We start from the raw sequence: 12,988 nt of genomic DNA, 5'->3' as shown, positions 1-12,988 counted from the left end.
TGCAAGACACCTTTATGTTCTTGAGCTGCATCACATACATCTAGCCAATCGTATATCCCCACAGTACATCAGCATTCAGGACACCGCTGCAAAACAAGAGGCTTAGCAGAGGAGATTAGTTTGTATCTGAAGAAAGGCAAAGCAGAGAAAGAAGGCTGAAGCTAATTCAAATAGCTTCATATTTCATAAATTTACTTCCAGTTTGTGCCTACCTGGCAAACTGAATGTATTTCTGTGTCTTTTTATATGCACCTACCCTTAATTGTAGCTACAGCAATACTAGTATGTCCCTGGGATTATTAACTATTGGCAGATATGTAAATGCAGAAATGTTAAGTGGGCATGATCCAGCCTAATTTAAATATGCTTGAGTCCCATTAGTTTCCATGGGAAGCTATTAAGTGTACAATTCACTCTTTCCCACTGAAATCAATGGGACTTAAAGATGCTTAAAGGAAATTATTGTATCGCATATAAAAACAGCAGAAAGAGCAGTAGCAATAAGTAGCTATATCTGGCTAAAGAACAGAAGATGATCCTTCAGCAGTATTACTGACCTGCTTTGTTTGTAAAGCAGTCATTATTATTATTGTATTTCATGTACCACTCTTTTGAAATTCTTGCGGTGATCACCAGCTGCAGTGTTATGTGAAAGACTACATAATACAACGAGGTGATAATACCATGAAACATTTTGTTTCAAGTCTGACTTGTGTTCTATATTTAAAAACATTCCGTGATGTGACTGTTGATGTTCTTCACCTCTCCAAGCTAAAAGTGAAGGGAAAAGCAGCCAATGCTGTTTGGAGAACTAGCAACTTTTTACTTTACTTGTATATCCCCTGGGTCCTTCTTATTCTTTCCAAAGCAACAGAATTCTGGAAAGAAATAATGTAAAGAGTCTCAGAATTCTTGCTGGCCTGACAGTCTGTCCCCCCTTCAGGAAGCTACTTTACAAATGAATAAATATAGAACAGAACAGGTGGTGAAATTTGTGTGGCTAGAGAAATCAACAAAAGACAAATTGAATTCAAATATGTAGATCACTCCATTTAAAAACCACCAAGTACACTTATTTATTAGACTCACTTCAGAAGTTTATTGTGAGGTTAAAAAAATGAAAAGGGATAAACTTTTACAGAAAGGCGAAAGAATACTACAACTAAGGATTTTTCCTTCTCTAATCAGTTTCAGAAAGAACATTATCAAAGAGTTGACAGAAAATAAAAGGGCACTTTATGAACTGCCCAGTCAAGGACTAAAGCTCAGCGTTGTAAGAGATTATGCAGCTATAATTACACTGTTTTAATTTTCTAAATCAGAAAGTTGCAATAGCCCAATTGGGAATCTGTTTTCCTTAAAATTTCTGCATAGAACACTATGGCAAAATGTTCCTTTTGGTAGAAAAATATGTTCTTATACTCTAAAGTTCTTATAAGCGTTATAGTTTACAGTAAAATGCTTTGAATAAGATTCTACAAAGTTAAAAGTTTTGTATCCCATTCCTGGGCTCATTCTTAAAGTTTGGCTAAAGTATCTGAAATTCTTATACACATTCAGATGGCACAATTTTACAGCAGTAGTCTGTATCATGCCCATTTTTGTCAGCTCTTATCAGAAGGGCAGAAGTAATCTGAGACAGGTGATCTCACAAATAAGCAGCATGTTGTATTGCACCTGGAAGGTCAGGAGTAACCAGTACATTTTGCAAAGCAGTGAGGTTTCATGGGAACACTAAGGTATGACCATAACTGCTCATGTTGTTGCATTCTAGACTAGTGATGTGAGTGATCTGAAGGGCAGCTCCATGTTGAGCATGTTCAGGTAATACAGATGAGAGATGACTAAGGCATGAGTGACACTGTGTAGGGCAACAATGGATGCAACTGGCATAAAATATTGATTTGTACAAAGGTTCTCTGAGCCTCAGATGCCATTTGTTCTTCAAGAAGTCTGGGTAACTTCCAAATTACGCCCCAAAGGTGCTTTTTCAAGAGGTCTGGTTTTTCTTTGAAGATGTTTTGCCCCCTCTTTCTCTCCCCTCCCTCTTTCTCTCTCCCCACTCTTGCCCCCTCTTTCTCTGTCCCCCCTCTTTCTCTCTCCCCCCTCTTCCTACCTGTTTAACAGTGGCCAGGTCCATGATGCGAGCTGCCGCCGTCTCATACCTGGATTGGGCGGCAGCTGGCAGCCACCAGCGTGGCGGTGGAAGAGGAGGCAAACCTTTTCAAATGCACCGTTTCCCCAGGCAGCCGGCTTCGCATCCTCCTCCCCCGCTGCCACGCTGGGGCTGCCCCCTGGAGCCGGGGGCGATGGGCCCGGGTTCGGCCCCGGTGTGGCTGAAGAACGAGCTTCACCTCCTCTTCTGCGCTGGGGGCTGCCTGCCGCCGCTGGCACCGGGTCCTCTCCGCCACCCAATCCACCGTTAAACATGTAGGAAGAGGGGGGAGAGAGAAAGAGGGGAGAGAGAGAAAGGGGGCAAGAGGGGGAAGAGACGTCAGCTGCTGCTGCTGCTGCCTCCCCCTTTCCATCCCACGCAGCTCAGGGAAAGGGCGGAAGTGCCTGATGGGCGCCGCCATCTTTCCCTGAACTGGCGGGGGCAAAGTGGAATGGGGAACGCACGGTTTTTCAAATGAAGAAAAACCTTGTCACTCCCCACCCCCAACTCCGACGCCCAGCTCAGCTGGGCACCCTTGGAAAAGGTTGCGCGGGGGGGGTATTTTTCAGTGTGCGCCTGTGCACGGGCACACCTTAAAGGGAACAGTGCCCCCGGACTTCTGTTGCCAGTGAAGCGCTTGTTTTTGCTGGGATTCCACTGCAGTATCGCAAAAACACAGAAGTCCGGAGGTGGGGTTTCCCATGGTGGGAAGCCTCAGGGGAATCCCAGCAGCGCAAAAACGGGAGCTTCGGCTGACAAAGGGGGTGAATTTTGGGCTTGCACACATTAATCACTTTTCCATTGATTCCTATGATAAACATTGTTTTGTCTTACAAACTTTTCACCTTAAGAACCTCGTCCCGGAACCAATTAAGTTTGTAAAACAAGGTATCACTGTACCTTGAATATCTTCTGTTGAAACTGAGCTATTCTAATTTTTTCTCTTCAATTCTGTAGAAAAAAACAGAAAGACCTCTAGAAGATATATTCAAATGTAGTCATTGTGCTAAATACTGTTAACTACTAATCTGTATGTTTAATATTATAGAATTACTATCTAAAATCAGCAGAAGAACAAAACTGATTATGTCAGAATCTGTCAAAATACAGATTCGGAATCTATGCACACCAAGCTTCTGGTGCAACCAGCCAAAAGACATTGAACATTTTTTTCTGTTTTTATTATTTTTCTACATCTAAAAGTGGAAGCAAAGAATATAGGCCTACCACAGAGTTACAAAATAAAGACACATTCTGAGAATAAGGATTTCACACCATGATATATTTGGATCTATTCTAAATTCAAAATAGCTGTTAACATATGAATCAAATTCAACTCTTGTCTTTTTAAGTTCCCATTTCCAAACCCATCATTCCCTGGACTACTATCCTTCAAATGAGCTGTCTAAACCAAAAGACAAAATATTTTATGCCAACGCAATAATACATATTCAATAAAGTAAGGAATAAGCGGTCTACGGTCTTTCAAGTATTTTGGACTATAATTCCCACATTTCTAAACACCCAAAAAGGACGTCTTCATGTTTTGCTCTCAGTCTTCCAATACTGTGCTTCATTCTTTCAAGGTTGCTTGCTTGCTGTGCTATTACCTTCTTTTATTTCAATCCAGGGGTAGGTTCCAACTTACCTCACTACCGGTTCACTTCCTCCCATGCCGCGAAATCCCAAACATTCCCCCCCCCCAAAAAAAAGCCAGAAATGGCAACTGCGTGCATACTGCTGGAAACTCGGCTTCTGCCCATGTGCAGAAGAAAAAAAACTAAAAATCCCCCCCCCCATTTTTTTAAAAAAAGATAACAGCACCCACGGACTGGTACCAAGCAAACGGTTCTGTGACATCACTAGTGGGTCGCTATCAGTTTGGGTGAACCAGTCTGAAACAGGAGGGGCCTACCTCTGGTGCAATCCCAAAACAATTCCAAAGCAATCCCAAACAATTGAGATATCATTTGAATACTATGGCATTGACAAAATTATTGTCAATAAATTGCAAAAGGCAGCTCTACTTGGAACAGCTTACATCCTGCTACAATACTTTTAACAATAACATCTGCCTAACCCAATAGGTAAATAAAAATGCCAAATTTAGTCTAAACATCTGGCTGACTGTGTGACCAAACAATAATATTAATATTTTAGGCTTGCAGAAATTTATTAGCCAGAATTCCCAAACATCTAGAATAGGTAGTTGATACTCATCAGGTCCTTGGCTGTCCTGAGGTTTTTGCAACAGATAATTCTTGCTTTAATCCATCTACATGCTGTGAGATTGCAATTACTCTAGATTGTCTTTATCTTACTTCCTGAGCCAGATTTTGAAAATTAACATAAAGGGGGGAAATATGTTGTGATTTTCTACATTTGGTTCTCTAACTGTGCTGTTAAACACAGCAAGTCCCAAAATATTTTCATAAAAAGATGTGACATTTATTGGGTCATAGCCAGTGAAGGGCTACAAAAATGTTTACTACCACTGTGAGTGCGGCTTATGCAGGATGCCCTGTATTTTCTTTCAACTTTCAGTGCAAATTGGTTGTTCTAGGGTAGAACTCCATTTTCACTATCTCACTGCGTTCCCCCTCGTCCAGGCAGCAGCCCACCCCTGGTCATAGCCTACAAGGTGATACTTATGCCACTGATACCTGATTTTGAAAAGAAGGCATTTCTGTTTTCATCAGAAACAAAACCATTAGTGTATAAGAATTCAAGTATGCTAATCTTGGCATCATAACATTTTATAATATTCAAATTCTACCCAGACTTTTTTTTTAACGTTTACCACGTTTTAAGCATTAGCACTTGTTTATTGGCTATCATAGGGGACATTCCCTTGCTAGGTATGAACTATGAAACTCTCTGCACAAGGATAATCTGTCAGAATTCCATGTGAACCACCATGGTATCGGTCTTTAGCCTGGCCTTACTAATATTCAAGATAAATATTTTTCTTCTAAATTGTTCAGCCAGTATATTGAATATGAGTCATCATTTTAGTGACAAGAGTGTAGGAATTATTTATGCCTAGGCAATATTGCTCTCCACTCCAAGCGCCCTGCCCTTGGGAAAAGGAAAGCGCAGAGACACCATTAAATTTGTGGTCGATGCTTATTGGAAGCACAACTAGTGGATGATGCCTTGGGGGGGAATACTAAATCAGAGTTCTTCCTGTTCATGTATGTGCATACACAACATGGCTGCAGCTGGCTTTTGCCAACACCTCACCGATTCACCAGCTTTTCTACTGCTTTTCCACCAATGCTCCCACCCAAAATTGAGGCCAGCAGCCCCCTCCTTCTCCAATGCCTCTTACCCTGTTGTTGTCCTTTAAGACATAGGATGGGGATTTGTCAAAGTCAATGAACACTTTATTAAAGAGAGAGTGCTCAGTAATGAACAATTCAGCAATTTAATGAGATTCTGTAGCTCTGGCTCCAGCCTGTATATCAAGTTTCACTTCTCTAAAGCACCCTGACACTAATCCTCTGGCATACCCAATCTTCACCCTGGGCTGAATATTAGATTCTTCCATGGTATATTGCTTTACCAGTATAACCTTAACAAAAATGATGAACTTAACTACACTCGAGGCAACAGAGCAGCCCTGATTTGATTTTCATGTATTGGGTTGACTGTGAAGGAATTGCTTATTTACTAAGATAAAACAAAAACAGTTACTTACTTCCCACTCAGAGCTTAAATTGGCAAATATTTATGTGTGTCTTAATTCATTCTAGAGGTCCAGGAATGAAATTCTGGTTTCATTCATTTTGCCCGCAGCAGTAAAATAGCTTAAAAGATTCTAGGTAATGGTATTAGTAACCATTAGAGAGGCAATTAGAATAACACCCAGAATGGCCAGTGCAGCATTTGCTGTCACTCAGAAAGCAGCAGTTTTGTCATAATGGAACACACTATTCACAATACCAAATGTGATGCAGCAGAGAAGCAAAAGAGCAAAAATAACAGTGTGAACCATGCAGCATAGGTTGGGGATGAGGGGAAGAACAGACCATAATGTTCTGCAAAGATTCTGGTTTTCATAATGCTTCAAACGGTCATTCTACTGCATTTCAGTATAAACAATACTGGGTTTCACTTATCTTTGGTACCAGTTTGGGAACAGGAGTGTGCGCCCATGCTTTGTGCATGCACAACATTTCTGCACATGCACAGAGCGTTTTTGATGACGTCCAGGTGAACAGTCGTTTTTTATAATAACTGTTTAATGGGGTTTTAGCTTGATAATGTTTAGCCTTAGATAATGTTCGACTTCTTTTTACTGTTTTGTATCTATTTATATTGTACTCATATTGTTGTTGTAAGCCACCCTGAGTCCTTCGGGATTGGGCAGCATAGAAGTCGAATGAATGAATGAATAAATAAATGATAAATAATAAATGGACGGAGTCTTCCGCCGCCACCACTACTGGTTCACCAAACCAGTCTGAGCTGGTAGCAACCCCACCACTGAGTATAAGCCATATTTTCTGAAAACTCCACGCTTGTATTCCTCTCATAGGAACATGGTAAACTCATCCTACCCACCCCCGAGATGCGAACTTTGCATTCCTGTTCAAAGTAGGGAAGGAGGAGAAATTTTGAACTGTTGAATGGCTCCAAAACAATATTACTGAACTAAACTTTGCTACAAGCAGATCTTCAGCCAGAATCCAGCATTTATGAAAAGTTCCTGCTTCTGTTTAAGATGCTTCCAGGGCAGAGTGTAAAGAGATGAGGATTCTCATTTATTGCTTAATAGCATTGTATAACACTTCAGATTCAAACATAAAAAGGTGCTTCAGGGTGCTTGCAGCACTCATCCATAGCACCTGTCTATAACGTCTGAAGGAAGCTGCCCTTTCCTGCCAGGATTGTGCAGCTGGCCTCCACAGCTTCAGCACAATCCCAGAAAAACAATGCATTTAATTTGAACAGAATAATAGAGTTGGAAGGGACCTTGGAAGTCTTATAGTCCAACCCCTTGCTCAAGCAGGAAACCCTATAACATTTCAGACATATAGTTGATCCATTTATTCTAAAAAGCCTCCTGTGCTTGAGCACCCACAACTTCTAAGAGGCAACTCATTCCACTAATTCATTGTTCTGTAAGGAAATTTCTCCTTATTTCTAAGTTGATTCTCACCTTGATTCATTTCCATCCATTGCTTCATGTCATGCCTTCAGATGCTATATCTATTGAGAGGTACTACATGCATAGTCCCATACCAGTGATGGGCTACCAAAATTTTTACTACCACACTGTGGGCATGGCTTATGCATTTTGTTTCAACATCTTTCAGTGCAAATTGGGTGCTCTGGGGTGGAGCTCCAAATTTTGCTGCTGGAACTGCATTCCTGACCGTTCCCGTAGGAGCCCATCCCTGTCCCATACCCTCCAAAGCATCTTTTTTACTTTGAATTTTGAGTTCTGAAAAGCCCAACTACTTAAATACAACAAAGATTTCTTACTAACAACTTAATTTAGTCAGACAAAGCCTATTTATATTTTAGCCCAGTTCAGACATTTGGACATTCCAGAAAATCTCCATTGATAGGAAGTATGATAGCTATGGGATTTAAGGGATCATGTTGACATGCCAATTTATCAGCCACTTCCTCCAAGATCAACTTCATCAAATTATTTATTAGGGATGTATATCTTGTCCTTCAAGGAAACTGCTACTGAAAGTTATTATGCACAGACTAATATTACTAAATATAAGAGAAATGAACTGAACATCTATTTTTGGATTTGGCAAAGCATATTTCAGCTTACCCGTGCGTATTTGTCTAACTTTAAAGTTGACTGCATTGAATACCAAGAGCCTCTTATGCTAAGAATGTAAAGATACAAGCCATGCAGCAAAAGCTGAGAATATAATCCCCTAACCAATTAGTTTTATTTATTAACCCCTGCTCTATATTAGAGCCCCTTCTTGGCATATCGAGGCCTTCAGTATTTTGGGATATTATCAATCCCTCCCTCCCCTTCTAGAACAGTTGCAAGTTTTACTTGCATTCTTGTCAAAGGGGTAAAGCAAACTTCAGAATGCCCCCTAGTGCTTCTTAGGGGCAATAGTTAATTAATATTGCACTAATAATTAATTTCTAATGCTTTTCTTTTATTGTTTTTTGTCATTTGCTGCAGTCTTTTACCTGTTTTATTCTGGAAATAGACATTATATTCTACTTTGTTTTACTTGCTTTGATATAGTCATAAGATTAAATCAATCAATAAATTAGTTCCCTAGTTATGAATGTACAATACTGGTCTTAAAACAGTTTAATCATTCTTTGTACATTACCTGCCAGATTTGTTCTTCGTTGAGTGACGTGAGTTGATCACTTTTCAAAACTTCTTGGATGAGACAATATGGCAGTGCCAGGACTTCATCAGGGTGGTTATTTAGTAGTTCTGAGAGATGTTTCACTAAAAAATCAACTACGGCTTTCTCCAGCAGATTTAAGTTGAAAAGATCAGCAAGTTTATAGAGATCCAAGTAATTAAAGCTATTTAACTCCTGGAAAAATAAAACAAAACACAAATTGTTTAGAAGGAATGAGACTTTAATAAAAACTTGAAGAATTATAGCAGAAGATAACTTCAGATTGAAATATCATTCTACTTAAAATGTCGTTCTACAAATAAACATATTTTAGCATACTAAACCTAGAATAAATTACTACTGCAATTTCATATAATCACTTTCTATATCAGAAATGGACTTTAGCACATTCTGAACAGTTCTGGCAAACCAGTAGCGGAAATTTTGAGTAGCTCGGAGAACCAGTAGTGGACGTTTTCAGTAATTCGGAGAACCAGTAAATAATACCTCTGACTGGCCCCGCCCCCATCTATTCTTTGCCTCACAAGTCCAGCTGACTGGGAGGAAATAGTGATTTTGCAGTAACCTTCCCCTGGACTGGGGAGGGAATGGAAATTTTACAGTATCCTTCCCCTGCCACACCTATCAAGCCCTGCCACGCCCACAAAACTGGTAGTAAAAAAATTAGAATCCTACCATTAATCTATATGTCATAACACAACTACAGAAAGAGATGTGAAACAATTTGTTTCTATGGATTAAATGTTGGCAATATTTAGGATAATCCTATAACAACAGATGGAAATGCATTTCCAAAATATTCAAATCAACATTGCTAAGTGTTCTGATTTAATCTACAAAATAAACCTCTTTTGTATCCTTTATGAGAACATTTGCTGTTCTTTGCTACTCAGCACTAAAACACAAAGAGAGTATAAAGAACTACCACAAACCTGAGTTAATTAGTTTGTTTTGACGCTCCTTATCAAAGACTGATAACAATACAATCAGTTCCAAAGAGGATCTTTGGGTTTATATTTCATATAGCACATCACACACTTCCAAAATTCAGAAATTTTTAGAAGCAGGGTGTGATATGGCACATACCATTATTGATGACATTATTGACATTATTTTTCAAAGTACAAACAACTGGAATAGCTTTCCCAATCCCGCTCAATGTGAACAGCTATGTTATTAATATAAGTTTTTGTATTTGTCCTTTTTTCTAAAAGCACTCATTATCATATATCGTTTTTTGCCTCATGTGGTGTAGGTATGTATATACCAAAAGACACAAATAAATTACGGTAATAACAAGTATAGTAACATAAATAAAATATAGAATTTCCTTAAAATATAAGTAGAAGAGAATCATTAAAACTCACCCTTTGGGGGGAAATGAACACTTTCAAAATGAATATTATTCCCAGATTAATTTATATTCTGAGAGGAATTCCAGTTCATATATCTGGAAAGTATTTTCAGAAAATAAATTCATCGCTTACAAAATTTCTAAGGTATTCTTCAATCCCAAGAATATCTTTTTTTAAATGCAATTACCAATTGATGAGGGCAGATTCAGTTTTCCAAGTCTGGAGCTAGTATTTTCAGAAACAATTAAGTCAGTTAGAAAGTTCTGTAATGTAATGTAATATCTTTTTAAAAAATAGATTTTGCTCACTTTCCCATGCTAAATTGACCTTATGACACAGCTCAGTTTTAAAAATTGGGGAAAAGGTGGTAACATGAAAAATTGGATGGAAGTTGAGACAATGACTTTGCATCAACTGATAGACAACGCAGTTGAATTTTAACATATTCTATGTTATAAATATAATTTATAACATGTAACCCAATGGCAATACAGTACTTACAGGTACAAAATTGTTAACGAATTATTTGGAACAGCAGCATCTCAAGCTTCTGAGCCACCCGAGATACTAGAATTTGTTAAATCATTTAAATCTAAAAAATCTACTATTAGCTTTTCATAGATCTTTGTTATCAATAAACCAATCTGATAGAAGGGTGTTAAGAAATCTGTAGAATTAGAGGTTCCTATATACCAGGAGTCTCCAAACTGGGCAAGTTTAAGACTTGTGGACTTCAACTCTCAGAATCCCTCAGCCAGAATTTCCTTCTACAAGGATCCTATCCCCTTCCCTCTCTCAGGATTGCCCCACAGAAGGCTCCCTTTTCCTAGCCCCTTCTATCCCTCAGCCTTGCCCCACAGAAACCTATCCTATCCCATTCTACTCCTTAGGATTTCTAGCCCTTTCTGTCACTAAAGCTTGCCCCACAGAAGCCTCTCCTATGCTATTCAGTTCTCCCCAGAGTTATTTTCAAATTGGAAAGAGGGGGAGTTTAATTCTCTGCCTTACAAGGCAAAGGTTGCAAGGCCGAAATAGATCTATCCTAGTCTCCCTTAATTTTCAAATTCAGCAAAAACATGTGACACACACACACATATATCACGTTTTTTTTAAATTAAGGGAGACTATGATAGCACTATTTCAACCATGTTCTGGCCTCATCAGCTAGCCATACCCTTACTGGAATTTGATCCTGTAGCTTCTGCCTTGTAAGGCAGAGATTTATCCTCTAGGCCACAGGATCTGATCCCTCCAGCTTTATACCAGGGAGGGGCTATATGTTTTTTGCCTCTAGGCCCAACCCTAGATACAGAATATAGTTTCTTGGCTATGAATAAATTAACTGCCTTGAAAAAGCCCTGGGTTGGGCCTAGAGGCAAAAAGAAACTGTGATGCTCCTTCAATATACCAGGGTGATCCGACAGGGGGAAAAACCCGTATGTATGTATGTATGTATGTATGTATGTATGTATATTTACATAGTATTACATACATACATTACATATTCCATATTTACAGCAGAACAAAGCTTAAAACTTCAGCCTGATGATGGATTTCTGGCGACGTTTCGATGAGGTTCCACTCATCATCTTCAGGCTGGCGTTTCTGTCCTTGTTCTAAGGCGAACAGTGTTCGCCTTAGAACAAGGACAGAAACACCAGCCTGAAGATGATGAGTGGGACCTCATCGAAACGTCGCCAGAAATTTCCAAATCCTACACGGGAAGAAACCCGAATATACCAAGACCGTCATACCTGTACCCGTGAAAATCTACAAAAACATATATATATATATACAGTATTGTGTCGAATAGATCTATCCTAGTCTCCCTTAATTTTCAAATTCAGCAAAAACATGTCACACACATGCACGCACGCACACACACACACACACACACACACACACACACATATATATATATATAAGGAAAAGGAAAATATTACTTAAATCAAGCCAAAAATCAGTAAAATCTAACTCAAGCCATGATAACCATATCCAGGGTTTGGTTATAATTCTTAGATTTTTCTAGCTCTCGAGGCATAATATTTCTTTTCAGTTTCAGTGTTCTCCTAAGGATCTTTAGATCTGGTTCAACAGATTCTGGAGATTTCATGATTCTGTGAGTGGCTTTCGCTTTTATATAGATAGATTATACTGTATATCTGTGTGACAAAAACTAAAATTTTCAGAGAATAATATTCTCTCGAATTACATACCTACTACAGTTGACAACTGGACAACATCAATGTATTCGGTGCCCTTACTGCAACTAAAAGTCTGTCATTTCAACACTGAAAAGATAAATGAATGGGCCCATTTACTCAATGGTTTGAAGACCTGGTTATACTTGTTACTTATGAGTGGATACATATGGATTTGTATGGATAAGTACAGGTAATCCTCAATTTACAACCATTCATTTAGCAACTGTTCAAAATTACTGGAAAAAGTGACTTATAATCAGTCCTCACATTTACAACAATCATAGCATCCCCATGGTCATATTATTAAATTTTAGATGCTTGACGATCAGCATGAATTTATGAGGACAATCAGCATGAATTTATGAGGCGTTAATGTGATTGCCATTTGCAACTTTCTCAGCTGGCTTTCAACAAGCAAAGTTGGATTTATTTAATGACTTCGTGATTCACTTAATAACTGCAGTAATTCGCTTAACAACCATGACAAAAAAAGGTTGTAAAACTGTGGGCTACTCCTTTAGCATCACCTTGTTTAGCAATGGCTAATTCTGGCCCCAATTGTAGTAGCAAGTCAAGGGCTATGTATAAAAAAAACCCCTACTATGTCTGTCTATCATAGATACGTTTATGTAAAATTATAATTGTTAATTGTAATAATGATATACTTTTTTCTTTTTTTTCTTTTTAAGCACTTTATATGCATTTTTCTTCTTTGAGAACATATGGTTTGGTATTATAATTATCAATGTTTTTTTTCTTTTTTGTGATTACTTTAAAAGCAATAAACAAAAATAAAAACATTTTCCCCACATGGTGATGACAGTGATAAAGAGCAACGATGATTTCAGATTAGAATGTATCTTTGTCCACCGAAGACTAAAAATGGCACTTCTGAATTCTAAATCC

At 38.6% G+C, this 12,988-nt stretch overlaps 1 protein-coding gene across 7 annotated transcripts in view; it reads right to left on the bottom strand.

Moving 5' to 3' along the window:
- The window catches only part of KLHL32 (kelch like family member 32), a 104,845-nt gene that overhangs the window by 27,601 nt on the left and 64,256 nt on the right, over nucleotides 1–12,988 (bottom strand). For 4 of the 7 annotated variants that reach the window (XM_070733252.1, XM_070733247.1, XM_070733246.1 and 1 more), the window contains exon 6: nucleotides 8,482–8,697. In XM_070733252.1, coding sequence (XP_070589353.1) covers nucleotides 8,482–8,697 — 216 coding nt within the window. Of the gene's footprint in view, nucleotides 1–3,055; nucleotides 3,107–8,481; nucleotides 8,698–12,988 lie in introns of those variants that run through there. The other 3 variants (XM_070733253.1, XM_070733250.1, XM_070733251.1) reach the window with 3 other exon arrangements.

This window comes from Erythrolamprus reginae, chromosome 1 (assembly GCF_031021105.1).
Source record: "Erythrolamprus reginae isolate rEryReg1 chromosome 1, rEryReg1.hap1, whole genome shotgun sequence".
Taxonomy (NCBI): domain Eukaryota; kingdom Metazoa; phylum Chordata; class Lepidosauria; order Squamata; family Dipsadidae; genus Erythrolamprus; species Erythrolamprus reginae.
This window is presented reverse-complemented; position numbering and strand designations above follow the sequence as displayed.